We start from the raw sequence: 21,953 nt of genomic DNA on the forward strand, positions 1-21,953 counted from the left end.
TTTTTATTCCATATGCCCCTCGATCCGTGCCCGTACACCCGATGGTGAGCAATGGTGATTCACACTTCGCGGTTCGTCGTACAGTTTTCTATTTCAGTAGCTGGACGGTCTAAATTTACCGGGGGGGGGGGGGGTGATGATGATGCTATAAATGACACTGGGCGATGTATAAGGGGCACCCCCGTGATTGTGAGTCACTATGTGAATGTTACTCATTCACGTGTCGGAATGCTCGGCCCTACTGCACTCTCTAGTGAACCAGGGCGGTTCAGCTTTTTAACTTGTTTTTTTTTTATGAGGGGAGAGGGGTTGAAAGCAAATTCAATTTCAAAATGTCGCCAACATTCCTAATGGTTTTGGAGAGGATTATCTTCATGTGCGCAAAAATTCCACAAAAAAAGAAACTCTTTGGAATTCACAGAATTGATGGTCATTAGTGATTGAAAATGTCAACATTTTGAAGAAAGAATATTGTCTGGAGCGGGGTTTGAACCTTCAACCTCCAGAATACCGTAACAGTGCTCTACCAACTGAGCTATCCAGTCCAAATTTGTCAGTGACTTCATTTTGGGAAGTTGTACACTACAATAATGGCAAATAAACTGTCACTGCAGCGATTAACTCGTGGCCTAAATAAAGTAATGAACTTTCACGGCGTGTGCAGTTTGAAGAATTTTCTGAATTAGGTTGACTTATATAAGTGCTTTCCTTTATCTGTTGGATACGCACACTATAAACATCCCCAATCCGTGAACTTAGGCGTATTATATCAATACAAGGTGTGGTTTGTGTTGACAACAAAAAGTCGCGATTGGAAAATAAAAAACGACCAAAGTTCGACCAAAAAACAGTTGGTGGAGGGCTGTTGAAATTAGGTTAAACATACCCAGGTTGGAGATTGGGGGGCAAAGGCAATTTCCGCTAGTGTTGAAGTATTTAGCAAACATTCGAAGCAATTGTGATCAAACAAAAAAGCTGATTCCCCGTGAGTTGTGCAAGTTTAGATTTTGCAGCCTTATCGCAACGTTGATTTCCGGCGAAGATAATTAGGATAAACATTCAGACACATTATGTGGGGCTCAAGTTCAAAGCAACCGAAAATGTGTGAACTGTTAGAGTATGTCTTTTTAGAATACAGTGCTTTGGGAAATTGTAATCATAAGTGATGAAAAGAGAAAGAATGTACTTTTGTTTGAGTTTCATTATTAAAGTTACACTTGTTCATAACGATAGTCAGAAGGCGAGTGTGAGTTAAAAATGTTACCTTTTATAATAACAACCTAAAACCCTCACTAAAGTACAAAACATCGAATACGTGAGTATACGATCATTATCTGAATAGCATTTATTTTTTTGATTCAAATATAGGAAAATTTGAGCAGTCTCAAGGAAATGATGAAAAATGTCCTCCCCACGGTGTTCTTTTTTTTGCGTGTTTTTTTTGTTTGCAAACGTTTGTCAAAAGCCACTTTTGTACATTATTTGCGAGATTCCATGAGAAATATCAACTCAGATTTCTTTGTAAAATCGGTCAAATATCAGACAGTCCGCTACCTGTTCTTTAAATTATTATAATAAGCTCTTCTTCAATTCTTAACAAGCGCAGGCACGCGCAAATCCCGATGGGCGGCCAGCTTAGGGTGATCAAGTTAAACTTGACCATCGCGTTTCGAATATTCGATATGCACAGCCCTAGTACAGGATGGATAAATTGGTTTAACTGGTATCCACTTATGGTTCACCGGTGTCCAAATGGGTAGTGTTAAGATGACAAATTCTTAGTTAGATTACTTAGAGAGCCTAGACTGTGATTTTGGTACTTGAGATGAGTCGAAGTCGTGATTTCAGGAAAGGAGGAGGTGAGATGCTGAAACTAGGCCTACACCATGCTTGACCTCCTTCATGACTAGAATGGGTAATAAGTCTTGCGAAAAAAGAAAGAAAGCGTGTCACGTTGATGCCTCCTCCTGCATCAGCAGGGGAAGAAAGTTTGTCGACCTGGTGATGATGCGATCCCAACCGCAATCGTTGATGGAGGAAAAAAAATGGGGGTATGATGAGTGTCAGTTTCATTGATGCCTGGGGACGGATGACTAAAAAGCGTCTTAGAAGAGAACATGAGAGAGTTCAATGGATTTTCTAGGGCTATTTCTGCAGTGATAGACTTGAGAGCTCATCTTCAGGAAATTTGTGAAAATGTTCTAGGGCCTACGGGTTTATCTTTTGTTTCCCGTGGGAACATCTTTCATGGGTGGTGGGATGAAAAGTTGTGGCTCATTGAAGGAATATTTGCATATTTATTGAGCATCGCTTAATAAATAATTCTACATGTTTTAATTTTGGTTTCGAAAATATATTTGATTTCATTTGTACAAAAAACAGCGTATTTTGTATTCAGCTGGAAAATGAGTGAAAATTTGGCGTTACGAAATGACTCAATTTTTGATTGAATTTCCACATTTTCAAAATCCATCCCAACTTATTTCATCCAAGGTTACACAAATGATTGATAAACTAGATGCAGAAAAAAAAAATAACCACAAGTGTGGAGAAAAGCATTTGCACCCTGGAGACATATTGGGAAATCGAGACCGGAATAAAATACAACAATATCCATTATTCCATCACATCTTACTTCCTGTGAGTCATGGGTCATTATCTCAACTCCAACAAGTACTACAAATAAATTAAGGGTTCAGTCCTGGTCAAATGATGTAACTCTCATCACCGACTACCCATGTTAGCCAATCAAAGTCAAGATTCAATCAGTCCCAACCAATTAGGTGCAGCCTTACATACCCACATCCAGTGAGTAATCCTCTGGCCAATTGGAGCGCGGCTTGCATGGTGCTTGACCAATCGGATGGCATGTCTCATGTGGGTTTGGATCTCATTTGCATAGCCTGACCTCCTTTCGTGGGTTGGTTTTTCCAAGAAGTGATCAATGGGACAGGAACTTGGCCATCCATATGTGTGCATTTGGTTTGTGTGATTAAGTCTCACAAAAGAAAAAGAGTTGTGAAAGGCAGATAATTTACTTGAGGGATTTAAAAGATAAGTTGGGAAGTCCATGATGTGAAATTGGCCAATGATTGGATGTGTTGTTACAAATGACAGGAAAACAAATTACGCAACACAGATTGACTCAGATAAAACCTTTACAACAGTCAAAACACACAATCGCTGTCAATGTCTTGTTCCCTTGTCCCTCGTGGCACTGAGCAACACAAATAGAATCGCCGGAGTGGCGGCACCAGCCCATGATGATCACATTTGGGAATTCATGCGAAATGATTCAATCTATTAATAACTTAGGGACAGAAGACATTGGTATATTTGTTTGGGTTAAGATGAATAATAGAAAGAGCAGTTTCCGTTGACAGAGCTAGAATCATCTGTGCGACCAATGACAGATGCTTAATTATTTGTTTCACCTTGAGTCTTATCACGAGATTCTAAGAAAAACCCTCTGACTCATCATCCTAAACACAAGACATTATTATGTGATTGATTACTGCCACTTTAACCCCTGAATGTCCTGATACTGAATAGAAACAAGGACAGTTTGATTTGAGAAGAGGATGTGTGTGGACAAGTTCGTTCAACCCATGCACTTAAAGGAGCAGACTGATCGGTCAAAAAAGTTTCAAGAAGCAACATGAAAAATCAATTAGGATAATGATTCAAATACAGCAGAGGTATTTTGTGCATTCAAGAGTTCAGTTTGTACGCATTGATATTTTCCCTGAAAACAGCAAGATTATGTAATCGGGAATTAAGAGCGGCTTTTAAAAAAAGATTTCACCTGAAAAGGTGAAGTGCCTGACTGACCACAGGAAGTTTGTGGTCAGGAACAATCTAGGGGGCTTATTAGCTAAACAAAGCCCTGGCCAGACTAGAAAAGAAACAAGAAAAAGGCTTGGGCTTTGAGATTAACACTGGTCTCCCCAACACATGACTGAAAATGATCAATGAGATAACACACAAAAAGTGATAGCGGCCCTAATTTGATTGAAAAGGATGGGCCAGGGTGGGGGATAGTTTTCTTGGAAGTTGTTGCTCCAGAGGGTTGGGTTAATTGTGCTGGAGGCCAATGCACTCTGGCAGATTATGCAGACAGACAGTGGTTCAAGAACAACTACTCATACTTAACGACTTTCTCAGAAATGATTCCCATTTAGGTTGGTTTTTGGACTGATTGTTCCTCTTTTGACATAACATGTTGATTTCTGCCTCCAATGTCGACTGGGAGCTGATTTTTAATTCATGTACAATTTCTGAGCATTTGATTGAAATTTGACTTATTTTCATAATCATTGCTCTTTTGAAATTATTTTATCAATGGAAAGCTTTGATGTGCTATTAATGTTATTTTTTATAACTGTTGATTAAATTTAAGCCACATTTGTTTAGATCTCCAAACCACTGTTAATAGATATAAATTTAACAATAATATTTAATATTTACTTGATATCTTTAATCAAAGATTTTTAATAATTAGCCTTTAATTGACCAGCTTCTAATGGTATTTCCACTCATATTTCATAATGTGCCTGAATGTGCTTTGATTTAGCTATTATCAAAATATTGCCACCATCAAAACAAACCCACGTTTTTACCCTTAGTATCTAAATGCTATTATTTCATTACCAACAGCGCGTGTAACAGTAAGTTGACCTAAAAAAACTGCAATATTTGACGAGAATACAGCACCTCCGGTCACCATGTATAGGATCTACAACGTGTGAAACGTCCAATTTTTAGGCGTTTATTTTGTGTCCTGACTGGGCCCATCCAATCAAGGGCAATAAATGGGTATTTCAAAAGAAAAGAAAGCATTACAATTTAATACAACATGTTGAAAATTTTGCGAATTGATGACTATTATAAAATTCAAATGGTTGACCTCAAGTTCCGTTCAGTCGATCATGCAGATAACAATTGGGTAAGGTCAAAACATGGGAGTCAGTGACTAGACTAGTCACTGTTTGGTACCAAGACGTTCATAAAAAAGTGAACGTGGACCTGCTAGAATTTACACGCTCTATTCCTGGAAATTTTTCAGCCCACGTCTAATTTTTCAGTTTCCGTTCTCTTTCTCTGCCAGGACACAGACCTAAGCTCGAGGAGCCTCGCATGCCTCAGCATCTCCACAACCCCAGTCTGCCTTTCCCCAACCGCATCGGTGAGCTGTCCGGTTTCTCCCCGGCCAAGAGCCAGCCCATGCCCCAGCCTCAGGTCCGAAACATCCGACCGCAGGTCCTGAACTCCACAAACAACTATCTGACAGCGGTTACGCAAGGTTGGTCATTAATTCCATTAAAAAAATACCAAATGTTTCAGTTGGATAAAGAAATTTCACTGAAGGGGGAATTCAAACTTGTGGTTCAAGCACGCTTTTGGTTGGTGTTCTGTTTTGATGAAAATCATCATTTTTCTGAAAAGTTTTAATGTCTGGTACACAGATTTACTACTTGAGTACTTTTGTGCACTTTCAAAACGTGATATCCCCCTTCCCCGCCCCAGTGTGCATTAGATGTTCACAAAATGCCTGTGAATGCAAGACACGTTCAGACTTGCTCTAACTAAGAACTGATTTCTGTTTTTATATTTTAATGGAGAACTGTCCAAGGTAATGAATATCAGTTTTGAGGCCTTTGGTAAACTATGAAACTTGAGATGACTTTACACATCCGCATACTTCTGTGCTAAATTGAACTCAAGAGAGTCGCACACACATCTGAGAAATTGGTATGCATGGCCACATTGTGCACTATGCATTCAGTTGTATGGCAGATAAAGTTTCATAACACCAAACCCCATGGGTACATGGCTACAAGTAGTTGCGTTTTGATCAGAATAGCTTGGAAAGTACAGCTTTTGACCTTGGACGAGACGGTATCAAAATATGCCATTACAAGAAATTGCAAGGCTGAAAAAAAATTGAAGATTTGATTTTTGGAAATTTGATTTTCACTGGTGAGATTTGAAATAAGTCCAAATTGACAGGAACTATGTGATTGGACAGTTTTTGTTAAACCACCTGACAGTATTTGGCTGTCAGTATGACCATGTGACTTTGTTGAAGATCACATGACACTGAATTCTAGTTCTCACTAGAATTACTTTAGAATTGAAGTCATCTTCAATTCGTCAATGTAATGTTATCAAGTTATGCGATTCGAAATAAAAGGGGAAGTGCATGCACAGGAAACGGCAGTCTGAATTTCTCGGCAATGGAACCGGTACCCGTGCATTGGCTGGTACCCGGTATGTGAACTTCCTGAGCTGAGACGGAGGTCCTTGTTGCATTCAGGTCATTATGAGGTCACATGTTTCGATTAAAATTTCACATGGGGAGATCGTTGGATTGTACCAGGATCTTGTATACAGGAACTCACTGGCACCGTTCACAAGAAAACCGGCAACATAAAAACATGAATTTCGAAATTGTTCTTCTTGTTTGTTTAGTTTGTTTCCTCAAATAATAATTCAGGTACACGTTGGTACCATCTACAACTGTTGCATGTAGTCATAATCTGGTAATGTAAATAACACACTGACAAATAAAATTTTCATTAAAACCAAAAAATGGCAGGTGCAGAAAATGACATATAAAGGTCAGTGTTCAACATTTACACAAGTTCAAAACATTGTTGTTGTTTTTCCCCAGCATTTTTATAAACTGCAAACTAATTTCAAGCTCAACTTTTCCACGAATTACTGTTATCACAAAAGCATTACGGTGAAAAAGTAGCATAAAGAAGTATATTCTTCAATGCTAGTCAATTCAAACATAGAGTTCCCTGGATGTTTTCAACATTCACGAAAATACAAGAAGCAGTTAAAAAAAAAAACCTGTTTACAAAGTTCCGAAGCATTTCGAAAATAACTCTACTCTACCCACAAATCCCATGGGCAAGTATTAATATAACAGAAAGGCCCCAAAATACACCTACACGCTTGTTTTCAATCAATCCGAAGCATAATGTGTAAAAAAACCACAATAAACCACCAGAAATTCCCCAATGAGCAACTTGGCCAACACAAGATGAACAGAATTTCCATGTACCAAAATCGAGGACTGCCGTTTCATGAGCCACGTACATCCCATAAACATGTAATTAACACAACAGGAAATTGCCACAACAAGCTAGCCCTAAGCCCCAGTTTTATCGGAGTCTGGTCATAGCAGGCCTTGATTCCTACAGGACAAACAAGGCTACAGGATATCCTACTTCCTGAAGTCATGAATATCTTCCGAACTCTCATCACCTCTCCACATTACAAGAGATAAAAACAACATTTCCTGGAATTGTTTGGGGTTTTTTGTCGGTGATTAGGCAATGACATTCTCTCAGATTTAAAAATCATGCAATTTTGGCCGGGGTAAATTTAGTTTGTTTGTTAGATTAGAAACTGTCATTTAGGCCTGGGCGAGTAGTGGATTTTCCTACTCTATTACTCGCAGAGAAATTACTCACGAGTAGTCGAGTTACTCATGAGTAGTTTACTAAATTCCCATAAAAACAGGGACAAAATGGCATAAACATTATTCAGAAGGAAGTTACTACTATGAATTAACCGTGCAAGACACACCACATGCTTCAGCACTGTTATATTCTTACTAGGCAAAAGTTTGGCTGATTTTAATTGAGCATTTATTTGTTGAGAGTGCTAGTGGAATCCCAATGAAACAGGTAGAGGTAGTGATTCCTTTATTGCGGGGGATGTATTAAGACAACAGACAAGTTTGGCATAGAAACCGCAAAGTGGTTACTTTTTTCTAAGTCAGCACTTGTAAAAAAAAATTGCTACTCGCGAGTACCTACTTCTACTCGCGCCAGGACGAGTACTCGAGTAGATGAAAAATCATGAGTAGAATAACAAGTAGCAACCACTACTCCCGAGTACTCGGGATACTCGCCCAGCACTACTCTCATTACAATATATACTATTCCTAGAATAATTTAGTTGGACAAAATTTGTCAATCATATGTACTGGGGAGACACGGTAGATTAAGGAGACATTTCAATGTCTCTCTGATGTCACAACTCATATTTAGAGGCAAAATGTTACCGTCGCAAATTGGCTAAATCGATTGCCCGGGGTCCAAAAACATAAATATACCAACATTTGTGGTGGTAGGATAAGGTAAAATGGGGGTTAGGGGTTATGAACATTTGAAAATGTTTGTGCACGACCCTATGGAAACGTCTACCGAAGGTCCATTCTCGGTAAAAATAATTATTGTAATTTTTTTTTTAATTCATGGTGCATCCTTTGCATGACAGAGCTACCACAATCCACTTTTTTGGAAGACAGACACGAAATTTCCAATGAGATGATTCCATTTAGTTTGGTTATCATGCAATCACGCATTTTCACCAAATTGTTAAAAAATAATAATATGCTGCTGACCTCCAAGATGGAAATCTGACCTCTCAAAATGGTTTAGCATGAAACATGTAAAAATAACAAATTAATTTCAACATGGATTAAAAAAATTGAAGATAATTTTGCAGTCCTTCTGCATGATCAACCTTTACAAATTCTCAAATATTTGTTATTCCATTTGAATGAATGCAATACGATGAATCTGTTTACTAGGCTTTCATTTTGTAAGATAGAAATAAACAAGTGCATTCCTACGTAACACGATCGGCACTAAATGAGCAATAAAAAACTATTTTCAGACTGCCACGATCCTGCATCAGCAGCATAATGTGTTTGTTTGTGAATTATCCGGATAACTATGAACAAGCCTCGCAATAACTCTGTGGTTTCCTTGTCGTGTCGGGCAACCAAAACAGGATCAATGAATACTGAGCATGGTGCACGTACCGGTACAACGCTGGCCGATAGTATTTAGGAAATGAAGTTTAAGATAAGTGTTTGTTGGTCTGAGTAATATCCTTAAATTAGTAGCAGTTACGGTGCTTGTTTTGTTTACTTACTGACTGCCAGATGGGTCATTGTTGCCTTATATGTATATGAATTTGGGAACTGTTGATGTAAGGGGGAAATCCCTACATTCATGCACCCCAAAATATAAAATGGAACAAAAATGTAGCCATGGGCGTGAAAGGAATTTCTACGTTCCTATGATTGTAGCTTAAAAATTAACTATTGTGTTTTTTAATTTCAACTTTTCACGGTTAAATATTTGTATAAGACTTCATTAAATTAGGGTGGATTTTTTTTTGGGGGGGGGTGTGAAATTCAATATTTAATAAGGTCACAGAACTTTGTGCTGGCAAAGTTCAACCAACTTTACTGAAAAATCTGCAATATTATTAGGTCAGTCTTTTTAGTTTCATTGCCTTCAATTTGGGAAAGATTTGTTTTATCCAATTTTTTTTTCTCCCATAATTGGATTAATCTTTGCAAAGGTTTACAGTGAAAAAAAAAAATCCCCATATTTTCTTCAAGATCTCATTTTGAAATTTTTACAAATCACTTCAAAAATTAATTTCTTGTGGAGAGTGAGATTGTACTCATGCGAGTTCATCTAGAGGACAGGCATTACGCCCTAATGAGGGAACAAAATGTCAGAGACGGGCATTTAGCCTCGTCTAGGAAAATCAGGATAAATCTCATTATTTCCGCAATTGACTTGGCCGCACTTCGGAGTAATTCAATCTGCCTTCTTCAAAACGGCCGTGCACAATTAACTGGCGTCATCTCGGCAAAAGCTGCATTGCTGTATTGTTTGATTTGCTACTTAGATGAACCGTTTTCAGTTCTAAAATTAATTTCCTTTTTTGGCGAGAAATTTTCAGCTCTGTTTAAAAACCTCTCTGATCCGGACTGTTGTTAATAACAGAATTTGCCTTGAAGCATTATCTTGGCCATCATTGTCCGGGCTCAATCGTCAGTTTATAATAAATCTGACAGGCCAGGGCTATTCGCTTGGACAATTCAAGGTCAGGTCAAATCCTCCGCTCGCTGACCGACCCAGTTTTCAAGCCCTATGTCCAGAATCTTCTGAACTTCTGACCCTGAAAATGACCATAGGTTTTTTCCTTCTTCTTATGAATGGTCAGACGCTCATGGCTGGTCAGTTGTATGACACACTGTCGTCGCCTCTAGAAAACACCCTCATTATAGGGAAGGGTTGAATAGGGCTAATGTATGCGGGAAATGCCAGCAATTTGGGGACAGGATGTATTCAAAGTAGACACAAAAGCAAGTTGTTATTTTAGCCATTTCAATTGCTTTCCCTATCTATTTTTTCCCTGCAGTAAATCTTAAATAATAAATAATAATTTATACATTGTACATTTATATTGAGCAAATTCCATATGAATATGATCAAATGCGCATCACAATTACTATCCCTGTTCAACAGGAATGAGACCATTTTTTCGGCAGCAGCTCGCGATCACCGCAATTTGGTCTTTACCTTCACAGGTACCCATATATACTCCTGGGTGGAAAGAGGTAATCAAAGTAAAGTGCCTTGCCCAAGAGCACAAGCACCATGTTCCCTGTCAGGGTTTGAACCCATGTACCATGGCACATGAGGCGAACACCATAACCATTGGACCACAGTACCCAACTGATTAAATCTTAAGTAGTACATTTCTTTTTTAGTGATTTTTTTTTAATTTTTAATTTGTAAGTTTTTTAAAGCAAAGATTTAGCAGGTTTTTGATGCAAAAACACAAATGGACAATATATTTGGATATTACTTCAGGGGGAGGGGGGTATTTCTGAATAAGAAACATTACTGGGGGGGGGCTGCTCTGATTAAGAAACATATTTCCCCCTCTGATTAAGAAACATATTTCTCCCTCTAGAATTTCAATATCTGTTTCAAATTAAATTCTGGAAGGGTATTGGACTGATGTTGACATGGCCCCTCAGGCTGTTGCCATTCCACAGGGTGGGCCGAGGCCAAGGTTATGCTGACAACATAAAACTATGCAAAGGAGTAATTCAGGATATCACACCTTCTGTACCCTCTGAGAAAAAAAAACGGCCATATTTGGAAGGCTAATGGTTGAATAGAGAATCTTGGTAATTGGCCCTTCTTTTTAAGGAGGGGGTGTTTGATAAATGCAATTATTTACTATTGCTGGCCCGTTTGCAATACTTCATTTAAGTATTTTTATATGGATGGTCAAATGAGTTAAAATATTCTGTCAAGAATGAAAGTATTTGTGAGTCATGAAATTAAGCTCGAATACAAAGAAAAAAATTGCCAAAATAGAGATGAAAAAGAAAACACAAACCGTAAACTGTCCTCACCACAAACAAGAAAATTCCAAAACCCCAAAACAATAACCCAACAATTGCAAAACCCTAGCTTTGCGACACAAAGGATAAGTTATGACTAGGCTTCAAGGCTTATACTGTGTACGGCCCCAAGGCAATGAAGTAAATTGCCTGTAATTGACAAAAACAGGTGAAATCCATTCACAGTATCTTGCACTGTATTTATATTTTTCAAAATGAAAGTGTTTTGCTCCCCACGTATGACTTCCTATACACACATGCACACGGTTGTTTATATTTCTTGGAGATTGGCCAGAAAAAGAAACTGTTAAAGTTTGTGCACCTACCAATTTTTGATTTTGGTGTAATTGCATCAGGCCTTGCTGTAAACGAACAGTCATTCAGTCATGCAGAAAATCTATTGTAATTTTTTTCCTCACAAACTGCAACAAGTATAGAATTTTTGAACTTGTATCTGGCTTTGCGCATCATAATTTAATCACAATTTGACAAAAAGGACAAGCAGATGTCATATCCATTTTTATCCGTTAGGTATATAAAAGAACATGTGACAATGCCGTCTCCAGAATTTTTTTTCTGCGTCAGTGAAAAAGAAAAAAATGAGAACAATAACCTATTGTAAACCGAGAGGATATGTTGAAATCGTTCAAGCCGTGGTCAGTCAGTCATACGCTGGTGACTCACTCAATTTTTTTTTTTTTTTGGTGTGGGGTTTATTATGTCATGCCATTCCGATGAAGTTTATACTTGTCATAATTTTATTGGGATACAGCAAGGTCATACTCGATCAGCTGCTATGGTAATTTACTTGGCAGCTGACGACAAGCAAAAGGTCATATTCCCTCACTGGGTGGTCGCATTAACATTTTTTTTACTATACAAAAATGACCCAAATTGACGTTGGCGAAGGGCAAAACCTAATATTGATTAGACCCAAATTGACTTGAACACACCAATGCAAATAATACCATTTCACGAAATGTCTACAAAATACATATTATTGACAAACATATCTTAAAAAACAAATTTACAAATGTCTTACATTCACTCACAATCATGTACATGTAGTTCATGTCCACTAGCCTTCTTATAAAGCCAGCTTTATGTACCCGTCATAAAGGCTCACGCCAACTACACGAAGCATTGTTTGGAGCCACACATTTCTGTTTTACAAAACGTCTTAGATTAACTCACAATCTGAATTTAACACATGTAGTTCGTGTCCACCAGCCTTCTTATCAAGCCAGCTTTATGTACCCATCATAAAGGCTCACGCCAACTACACGAAGCATTGTTTGGAGCCAAACATTTCTGTTTTGGCAGAGAATGAAAGTTGGCAGCTATAGTTCTGAACGTTGAGCTGACAAACTTTGGCCATTGTATGCAAAACGTCCAGCCGGCCTGCCCCAGCCCAGACTGTTTGCCACGCACGTCTTTCAAATCCAGCTTTTTCCGAGCCAAGTTTTTTGGCCATCGACTAATATATGTTTGTATAAAACTTGAAAACAATTTGTATGTCAACAAAAGCGCCAGTCATGATCACCGTGCCGTGCAAACCCCCCCCCCCCCCCCCCAGTTTTTAGGAAGATTGCCAGTTCTTTTGTAACATAAATTGCAGTTGGTGATTTCACAATCACAATAGTGAAGGGCAGAGTCCATAAAGGCACAATGCTGACCCGATTTTTTTTGGTAAATAAAGGGATTTTATAACCCTCTTTCATTTTCAACCTCATGCAATGTTTGCAGAGAAACTTGAGATGCTTTAGAAGTAATGATCTTTTTTTTTGTGACTTGTGATGTTGCAAGAACTTCACAAAATTGCACACAGGAGCCAGTCAGTCGCACTGCCAAATTTGGATGAAGCCCATTGTGTTTGTGTGTGGGTGTGTATGTGAAGGGGGGGGGGGGGGAGTGGAGCTACATTTACGCTCCAAGAAGTCCAGGTTTTAGTAAACACTTACCTACAAATTAAAAGTCTTTCCTTTAATATTTATATGCAACTACTTTTTTGCAATTTGCCTGCGAATAGGATAATTGAATTTTGCTTACTTTGTTATACTTGCTTTAAATACATGTTTACTTTGAGTTGTAACATGATGATTGACGTTATTGCCTTTTCTTTGTCTAATCCACAGATAACCAGCAGCAGCAGCAACAGCAGCAGGATGCCATAGCATTGAATCGTCCCTCCTCCACTTCATGGCCCTACTCCTACCAGACCGCAGGGTTCTTCACCCCTCAGCCCCAAGCCACTACGGCCCTCCCGGCCATCAGCCCGACCCGGACCACCGCGGCCGACCTGAAGATGGACACCATGGACGGCATGGGGCAGCTCACACAGCTCACCTCGGTCACCAGCGCCGAGAACTCCCTGAGCCACATGCTGGGGGTATCGGCTAACCCGCGCAGTGCGAGCAACGACCCACGGTTCATCTACCCAAACTGCGTGACGTCGGGGTTCCCTTCCTCGTCCGTTCTCTCGCCCAGCATCGATTCCACCCGATTCCTCCCCATGACACCCAGCGCGTTCCCTCTCCCGTCCCCCGATCTGTTCGGCGGCGGTCCCTCCACCCCTGTCACGCTGACCTCCCCACCGTATCTGCCAAGCTCCCCGCCCTACCAGTTGTACCCCCACCTGTACATGAGCTCGCCGTCTCACCAGCCCGTGCAAAACTTCTTCGAGAGCACGCCTCATGTGCTCCCGCCCAGCACCACTAGATCCGAGAGCAAGTCGGAAGACATCAAGCCCAGAGACATGCCGTCGCAGACGATATCGCACCACCCAGGAGGTCACGACATGTCCACGCTCATGACCTATGACCCCACGCGGACCGATGTTGCCGCAGGTAACATTGTTTCTCTTGAAGCAGCTCCTGGGATGCCCATCCCGTTGTCCTTACACCACGCCCCAGACCCATCTGGGATGCATCCTCTGCCAGTAGACGAAGACCGAAAAGAGGACGTCTGGAGACCTTACTGACTGCATCAAGCAAATTATCTTTCCTTAATGATTTAATTAATTAAAGGTTGCAACCTTAATATTTATACAATATCTGTGAATCTAAAACAGTGATAATCTTATTAAACACCAAGCATTTGGTAACGAGGTGCAAGATTTGCTTGTAGAATCCAGCCCAATATCAACATCAAAGTCGAAATCTAGGACCAAATAATGACCAAATTATCTCAATTCAAGTACAATTTACAAATACTAAAAACGATTGTTTTTTCACAGTTGCGTATGGATTGTTACAGCAATTGCCACAAGTGATCCTACTTCTTTTCACGTGAAATAGAAGCTGTGGTCTTCATAAAGAAAATAATAGCCTGTCAAAAAGTGCAGTTGTCTTCTGCCGATCGTTTTAACAAAATATTTACACAATGAAGGTTTAAAAAGAAATAACAAGGCACTGAACGTACAACAAAACTAAATAATGAAAGTTGACACAAAGTCACATTCTTCAAAGAATCGCGAAGATTGCCTCAAGAGTGAAAGAGTTGCTGCCGGTATCATTTTCTCCTTGTTCATCGAGAAGGAATGCCGCAGCCTATTTGCAGGCCGCGGTTTGTTTCTCTTTCTAAAAGTAGACGTGTGACAACCTTGTTCCCTTGGAATGGAATGAAGACTTGACTTTTATACACTGGTACATGTCTTGTGCATGGTTGATCAGATGTGTTTTAATTATGCGGCGGCCATCTTGTTTTGTCCCATTGATAGCTGGTGCCCTAAATACAATTTCACAATATTGTTATGGATGGGCTGCGGATACCTGACCAAGAATGGCTGTCGAAATTCATTTAGATTCTACAGGCTAATCTCTGCACTAAAACAAACTTGTATTTGCTAGTATTTTAAAACTGCCTTGCCCACGATTTTGTTATCATATTGTAAACAAGTAATTTATAACGCTACAGTAGATTTAGACGCCTTTTTGCGAAGCGTAGATTTAGAAATAGGTTGTAGATAAAAGAAATAATATATTCCTATTTATTAATATTTAATGGCAAAAAAAATTAATTGAAATCTGTATGGAATTTCCTGAAAGACATTCCAAAGAATTCAACAAAAAGCGACCAAGAAGTGACTTTCAAGATGAAGTAGTGTTAGTCCCTTTAAAATATTCCTCCCTGAAGTGTTGGTTTGCCTTGTGAGTTCAGTATGTCAATTAAAGGGCCAGGCCAGTCGTAGCGTTGCACCAGCAACTCTGTGTCATTTAAGCAGTAAATGGCGTAGTTGCTCTGACAACCACCTAAGATTGTTTGTAAGTCTTATGTGACTGGTAGGTATACTTTTAACCCTTGTGCACAAACAAGATCCTAATTCAGATTTACACATAGTGTGAATTCGTGTGACGTTCAAGCAAAGTGCCAGCTTTGTGCACTGTAGAAATTTGGGCAATCATTGTATTTTGGTAAGTTACAAGAAAGTTTTTAGTTAAATAGATTCCTGGTGATTGCACTAATAAATTATAGCATGCAGGCATGATTATTTTGAAATCCATAAAAAATGCCAGACTATGGGCATCAGAAAAAAAAACTCTTCATTATAAAAAAAAGAAGAAGCCGAAAAATGATCGTAGATATGTTGTACACAAGGGCGTAAGAGTATTTTAATCGCCATTTTTTTTCTTGTAATTGTAAATTGATGTATCATAATTTGATTGTTTTAAAAGGAAAAAGAAAGACTCCCAGAGGGAGTTTTGTAAATGTACAATTCACGTTATTACAAAGTAAATATTTTTTATGAAACAAGATGGAAAAACGATGTTTAAAAAAAAAAAAAAAGAGGAAAAGTTGTAGGCGTTTGGAAGAAAAGTGAAATTTGAAAATCAAACAAATGTTTTTCATGCTATGAGCTAAGTTACAATTCATTGTTGTTTCAAACCACCGGGCTTTTTTTTTTACAAGAGATAAAAACTGGTGGTTTCTTACTTTTGAGGATGTGTTCACCGTTTGGTTTAAAGCAAAAATGTTAAGGAACTCCAAAAAAGAACACACACATATCAGTTTTAACGTTTTATAATGTTAGGTGACATTAAATGAAAACGACATATTTCATATTCCAAGGAAGGATTTTGTCAACTAGAACAGAGAAAATCAAAGGATAAACAGAAAGTTGACTTTGCCAATTTCAGTAACAAGTTTCTGAGAAGCTGTAAGCTAACGAAAAAAATAATATTTATAAACGTTTGGTTTGGAAAGCAGGGATATGAAGTTTGTAAGCCTTGCATTGTACAGAGATGTACATAAACAAAACTGTTATTTAAGAAAAGACTTGATTCAGATATGAAATATTTAGAATGAACAAGAATGCAAATGTAATACTTAAAAAATAAGATTACCTAACTTGTGTTGTTTTTTCTGATGTACGTAATCAAGAAATTGAAACTGTAATAACGTCCGCGTGTTTGTATCAATATTTAATAGCAGCGTGAAAGTGTCATTGCGAATAGTGTGAAATTGCATAAATAACAGAAATGCGTGCTGAAAACTGTAATTTTGTATGCTTTACCGTAATCTAAATAAATTTAATTTAATTAGCCATTTTCAAAAACTGTTTCAAACATGTTTTGTGTTATTCTGTTAACTTTGTGTTTTTTTTATAATAGTAATAAAAACCTTTCACAAAAAATGTCCTTGTAATTCAGAGTGTGACTTTTTTTCTGAAGAGACTAAGAACAGCACTGATTGGACAATCAAAGCATTTGAACCCTTTAAGACAAGTTGTGTGATTGGTCAAATAAGGCTACCAAATGCCTTTAAAAAAAACCACTGTGATTGGATACTAGAAGTTCTGCCAAGTAAACAAAACTTATCCCAGGTTGTATTGTCAAGGCTGAAAATAAATATTTAGAGGAAAATCATAGGCTGCTCTTTTCTGAGAGAGTAAAGACTTCTTCATTTTTATGAGGCTTGGTCTCGTTCGGAGAATGACTTCCCACAAATTGGACTAGTTTCAGTGTTAACATTTAGTGGACGTTTTATTAACTGTTTGCAACTCTACAAAACGTGTACCTTCGTTGCTAAACCTTTGCTTATCAACACAATTTTGTGGTTGCTAAATAGAAGCTTTTTCCCAAGAAACTGAAAGGCTTCAGTTTGGAAAGTAGTTTATAATGATTAAATCTTATTCTGGAATTGCAATGCAATGCCTATCAATGCACCTTTTGGCAAAAGTCATTCAACCAGTTCTCCTGAGAATGCTTGTATCGAAATTGGTTGATAAAATGGCAACAAAGTTGACAAGTTTTACAGCAGTGCAGGCTGGGACAGCTCCCATCATGCATTGTACCAACAGTCCATATTTGGCGAATAAATATGCCACTGCAAGAGTCGAAGTAAGTGACTTAACGACCTAATTCAAATTAAAATTCAAATCGTCCGTTCAAAAACCAACCACAGATAACAGACGCCCTCACGAGATCTGGCGCATGACTTTTGTCAACTTTTATAATAGTCGTATAAAGATATTCTATATCAGAAAGTATGTGTAGCAACTGTACATAGGATCTGTTTGAGACTCTGGACATGTGCTGAGAGAATTGGCCAAGTCTTACGATGTATATAGTATATGTAGGTCTATTTCGTTCTGAGCTGGATTTTTTTTTCGGGGGGGGGGGGGGGAACTTGGTCATCTGGTATCGGGAAAAGTCTGGTCGAGTTAAGAATTGCCACCCTGACCAATTTGGATGATTCCTGATTTCAACTAGGAATTTTTAATTAAAGAGGACAAAATCAACAAGAAAAACATTTCATTCACTAAAACCAAAATGATTGTTTCCACAGAGGCTTTTACACTTACATTTAAGCAACGTGTACAAGTGTTCCAATCTGGCTGCAGGCTTTCTGACTTATGAGAATTTTTCCAAAGTTTGATTTGCCCACGTAATGTGTAAACTGATGTTGTTTTTCATGAGTACATTCAACAAACATTTGTGTTTTTCTTTTTCAAAAAGCCAGATGGAAATGGAGAGCTTTATTCACACTCGTTCCACCTTCGGTTGGCTTCAAAATTTTATAGAACAAAATGGTGTCTTGAAGTTTTCTACAAAGGCAAAACCTTAAGTTGTTGATGGGTAGATCGAGATGTTGTTCAAGTTATTTATTTGTAAGACTTCTTTCGAGCCACAGATGGCCTTCAGTGGATGTTTATTCAAAGCAGTTTTGAGCAGCCAACCGCAGCGATTGCTATGTGTTCATTTAGAAAGCATGGAACATGTTTTTAAGCCAAAGAGACTGTAGTGCTTCCAAGTTACATGTACATAAAACTGAAAATTGTATAAATGTCCCCATGTGGCTCTGTGAATTAATTTTTAAGTTTCAAAATGTGGATTTTGTTTTTGTTTCTGGGGTTCGTGTTTATATGGGACTGTTTGACAGTCACAAAGTATTGGTCTGTTTGCTTGTGTGTTTGACAGAAAATGTTAATAAAATACCAGAAAAAGGAAAGAAATAAAGAGCTTTTGTACTGCTTTGTTATTTTTGTTTGAAATTGACAAAATTGGCCGTCTCCAACTTTCGTTTGCCCCCCCCCCCTTTCCCCCCATAGATATGAACACAATAAAATGTCCAGGGAGTACGGTCTGATGTTTTTAGGTCTAGAATTTTCTGTTAAAGATCTAGAAGTTTCTGTAAAGGAATCTGTAAAATGCAGACTTTGGCAATTTCAGTGTTACAGAAGAAAATGTAATGTCCGTTACTAAGCCAATTAACCAGGATATCTAATCAATGATTCAGAGAAATGATCCAAAACTCCAAGTCTGTAATCTCCTTGACCATTACTCGATGTAGTCTGAGTATCACCCGTTATTCACGGAGCCCTGTCTCCTGTATAATGTCTGATATGTCAAAGTATGCAGATTAATGCGATCTCGCGCCTCAGCGAGTCGACTTAACTAAATCGTGACATCATTTCATTCCCAAATCAGGACTAAAACTATGATTGGTCATTCGAATGCAGTGTTCGCGTAACATATTACAGAGCGCGTGACCACAGCCTTTGTTGCTGGTCTAGGTTTTTTTTTATCCATGGCTATGACGCGACAACAGTGAATGACCGAAGACCCGATATAGAAAGCACCCGCAGATTGGTCAAAATCTAGAGGTCAAGATGCGATTGTCTTGCGTAATTAATCAGCGAATCTGCTGAAATGTTATAGACCATGGCAAAACTATTACATACCCTATTTTAGATGATGGATATATAAGAATTGAAATAACAAACTTTCAGGTTTATTCACCGATTTCGTTAAGTACAAACAAACTTGTCTGATTTATACTGTCTCTGGCACTGGCATCACCCACTCAAAATCTCCCAGAGAGTAGAAAAACAAGTCTAACTCAGTGACTGAACCTGAAGCTCATACACTTTGCACACCATCCTGTGTACTTGTTTGGCAATTATTCCACAAAAGGCGAAATTTGTCTGAAGAGAACAAGTGAAGGACAGCATGTGGACATATTGCAACACACAAATCTATCACAAAGGACTCTGCATTTCACCCAAAGTACCAAATTTGTTCATATGTTTATCTACCACTGTTCAAGCAATTGGCCAATACCAATACCAATAGCAGGTGTCCTGTGACAGATTACGCAATCCTGCGCCAAAATTGAAAGTACTGTCTCGAACCCAAATCCAATGTTATCCTTATATGTACACAAAAGGGTAGTCGGACCCTCTGAAAGTCGAACAAAGGAGGAACATGCAGCCCACGTGGATTGTGTTCTTTCTAACCTTGAGTTTTTCAGCTTGAGAATACAGGTACTGAGGATTATCAAAAATGGAAGTTATTTCCGATGCATTCTTTTCACTGTGAGATCATATTGAATGTCAACAGTGCATAAGAAGAAAGGAATTTGGAAATTTCCAGAGTTGCTTTTCTTCCAGAATTCAGGGCCGTGTTGATTGAGCTGTGACTGCTTCACAACAAAGCAAGCTATTTTTAGAGACAATTACAAATGCCAGGGTTTCGAAATGATCATTTGATCCTATAGCATTTATTGAGAATTTGGGGAACACAATTCAAGAAAACAAGCCAAATCTATGTTTTTTGTTCTGCAAACAGTAAAATTTATCACTTTAGAGAGTCTAATAATACCTTAAAACAGTACAATTGAAACTAAAATGTCACAATGACAACAAAATAAACTATACCGAGCTCGGTACTAATGAAGCAGGAGAAGCAAGGTTGCCCTAGATATGTCTAATGAGGGCGCTATTTCAATTCACTGTAACTTCACAGCAAGAAGAATGAACTAAATCAAGTTAGGTTTTGCCCTTCACCGATGTTTAAACACTGTATGCTAAGTGTGTTACCTCCCGAGTGAAAGTTGGAAAAAATCACTTGGGTGGGACTCAAACCCACGACCTCCTGCTTTCTAGTGCAGACATCTTACCACTCGACCACCGAGCTAACGGGATCAGTTGGCTATTTCGAATCTGATGTACATAGCAGCGGGTACCGCATAAACTATTATAAGATATTAATAATTATTAGTTTATGCGGTACCCGCTGCTATGTACATCAGATTCGAACCAGCCAACCGATCCCGTTAGCTCGGTGGTCGAGTGGTAAGACATCTGCACTAGAAAGCAAGAGGTCGTGGGTTCGAGTCCACCCGATTGATTTTTTTTCCAACTTTCACTCTGGAGGTAACACACTGAGTATACAGTGTTTAAATGTCGATGAAGGGCAAAACCTAACTTGATTTATACCACCCCGATGCAAAATTCCATCTTAAGAATGAACTACATTTTTTGTAATTTGTTAATAGTTTACCAACACAACATTTTTCATTTTGAAAAGACAAGCATAGGAAGACTGATGAGAGAAAAAAAATCACGTATGATTGAGAGGTAACAACAGATCTACTGAAAATATGGAGCTTGACTGTTCACCAGTTCAGTCACGAAGTCTTCAGCATGTACATGTATATTTATATCCAACAGGGCAATCAAAAATGTATTTACAGCAGATTACATGATATTTCTTGTACAAACAATATTATATTAACGGTATATAGGATCATTCAATTTTGCTATATTTTTTGTTTAAAGCAACAAACTTTCTCAAAATCTTAAGTAGCGTGACTAACAACTAACCTGTCGAAGTATCAGCTAAGTTGATACTATACATTTTGAGAAAACAGAGAAAATATATGCACAATTTTTGGGTCTTGTAACTAGATTCCGTTGTATACACACACAAAAAAGTCTGCTGTGGGTACCCGGCTGTGTATGGAACCAGGTGCCCAAGTACCCGACCACTGATGTCAGGAACCGGTTCCAGATTACGGGATCGAGTACCCGTAACCAACTTGACAAATTACTTAGTAACTCCTCCGAAAAATGAAAAAGAAAGGATTTGAATGCCATTTGTTGGGAAATTTCAAAATGAAAACCAGGCTACATTGAATATATCAAAACAGATTTTGAACGTCGGTGAAGGGCAAAACCTAATTTGATTTATATCAACCTGACGCAAAATTCCATCTTATAATAAACAGATTTTACATTTTTACGTGCAATTTTTTTTTGTACATCGTCAGCCCTTTTTGGAAGACTGGGGCAAACTGGTCAACATGCGAAAAAGTTAAAGGGAATGTACAGCATTTGCTTTTGCTGCAATTTTCAGAAATAAATGGATTTGGGGGATTAGTATGTAACAGCAAATATTGTTAAACTGACTTGTTTCACTTTTCGGGCTTG

General features: G+C 38.4%; 1 protein-coding gene across 1 annotated transcript in view; it reads left to right on the forward strand.

The window, feature by feature from the left end:
• Positions 1-17,012, forward strand: part of LOC119722131 (runt-related transcription factor 1-like) — a 32,872-nt gene extending 15,860 nt beyond the window's left edge. Inside the window, exons 3-4 of the mRNA XM_038192173.1 lie at positions 5,108-5,302; positions 13,378-17,012. Coding sequence (XP_038048101.1) covers positions 5,108-5,302; positions 13,378-14,222 — 1,040 coding nt within the window. The 3' untranslated portion in view covers positions 14,223-17,012. The remainder of the gene's footprint in view (positions 1-5,107; positions 5,303-13,377) is intronic.
• The last annotated feature ends 4,941 nt before the right edge of the window (positions 17,013-21,953 follow it).

Source organism: Patiria miniata, unplaced genomic scaffold (assembly GCF_015706575.1).
Source record: "Patiria miniata isolate m_02_andy unplaced genomic scaffold, ASM1570657v1 HiC_scaffold_14, whole genome shotgun sequence".
Lineage (NCBI taxonomy): Eukaryota > Metazoa > Echinodermata > Asteroidea > Valvatida > Asterinidae > Patiria > Patiria miniata.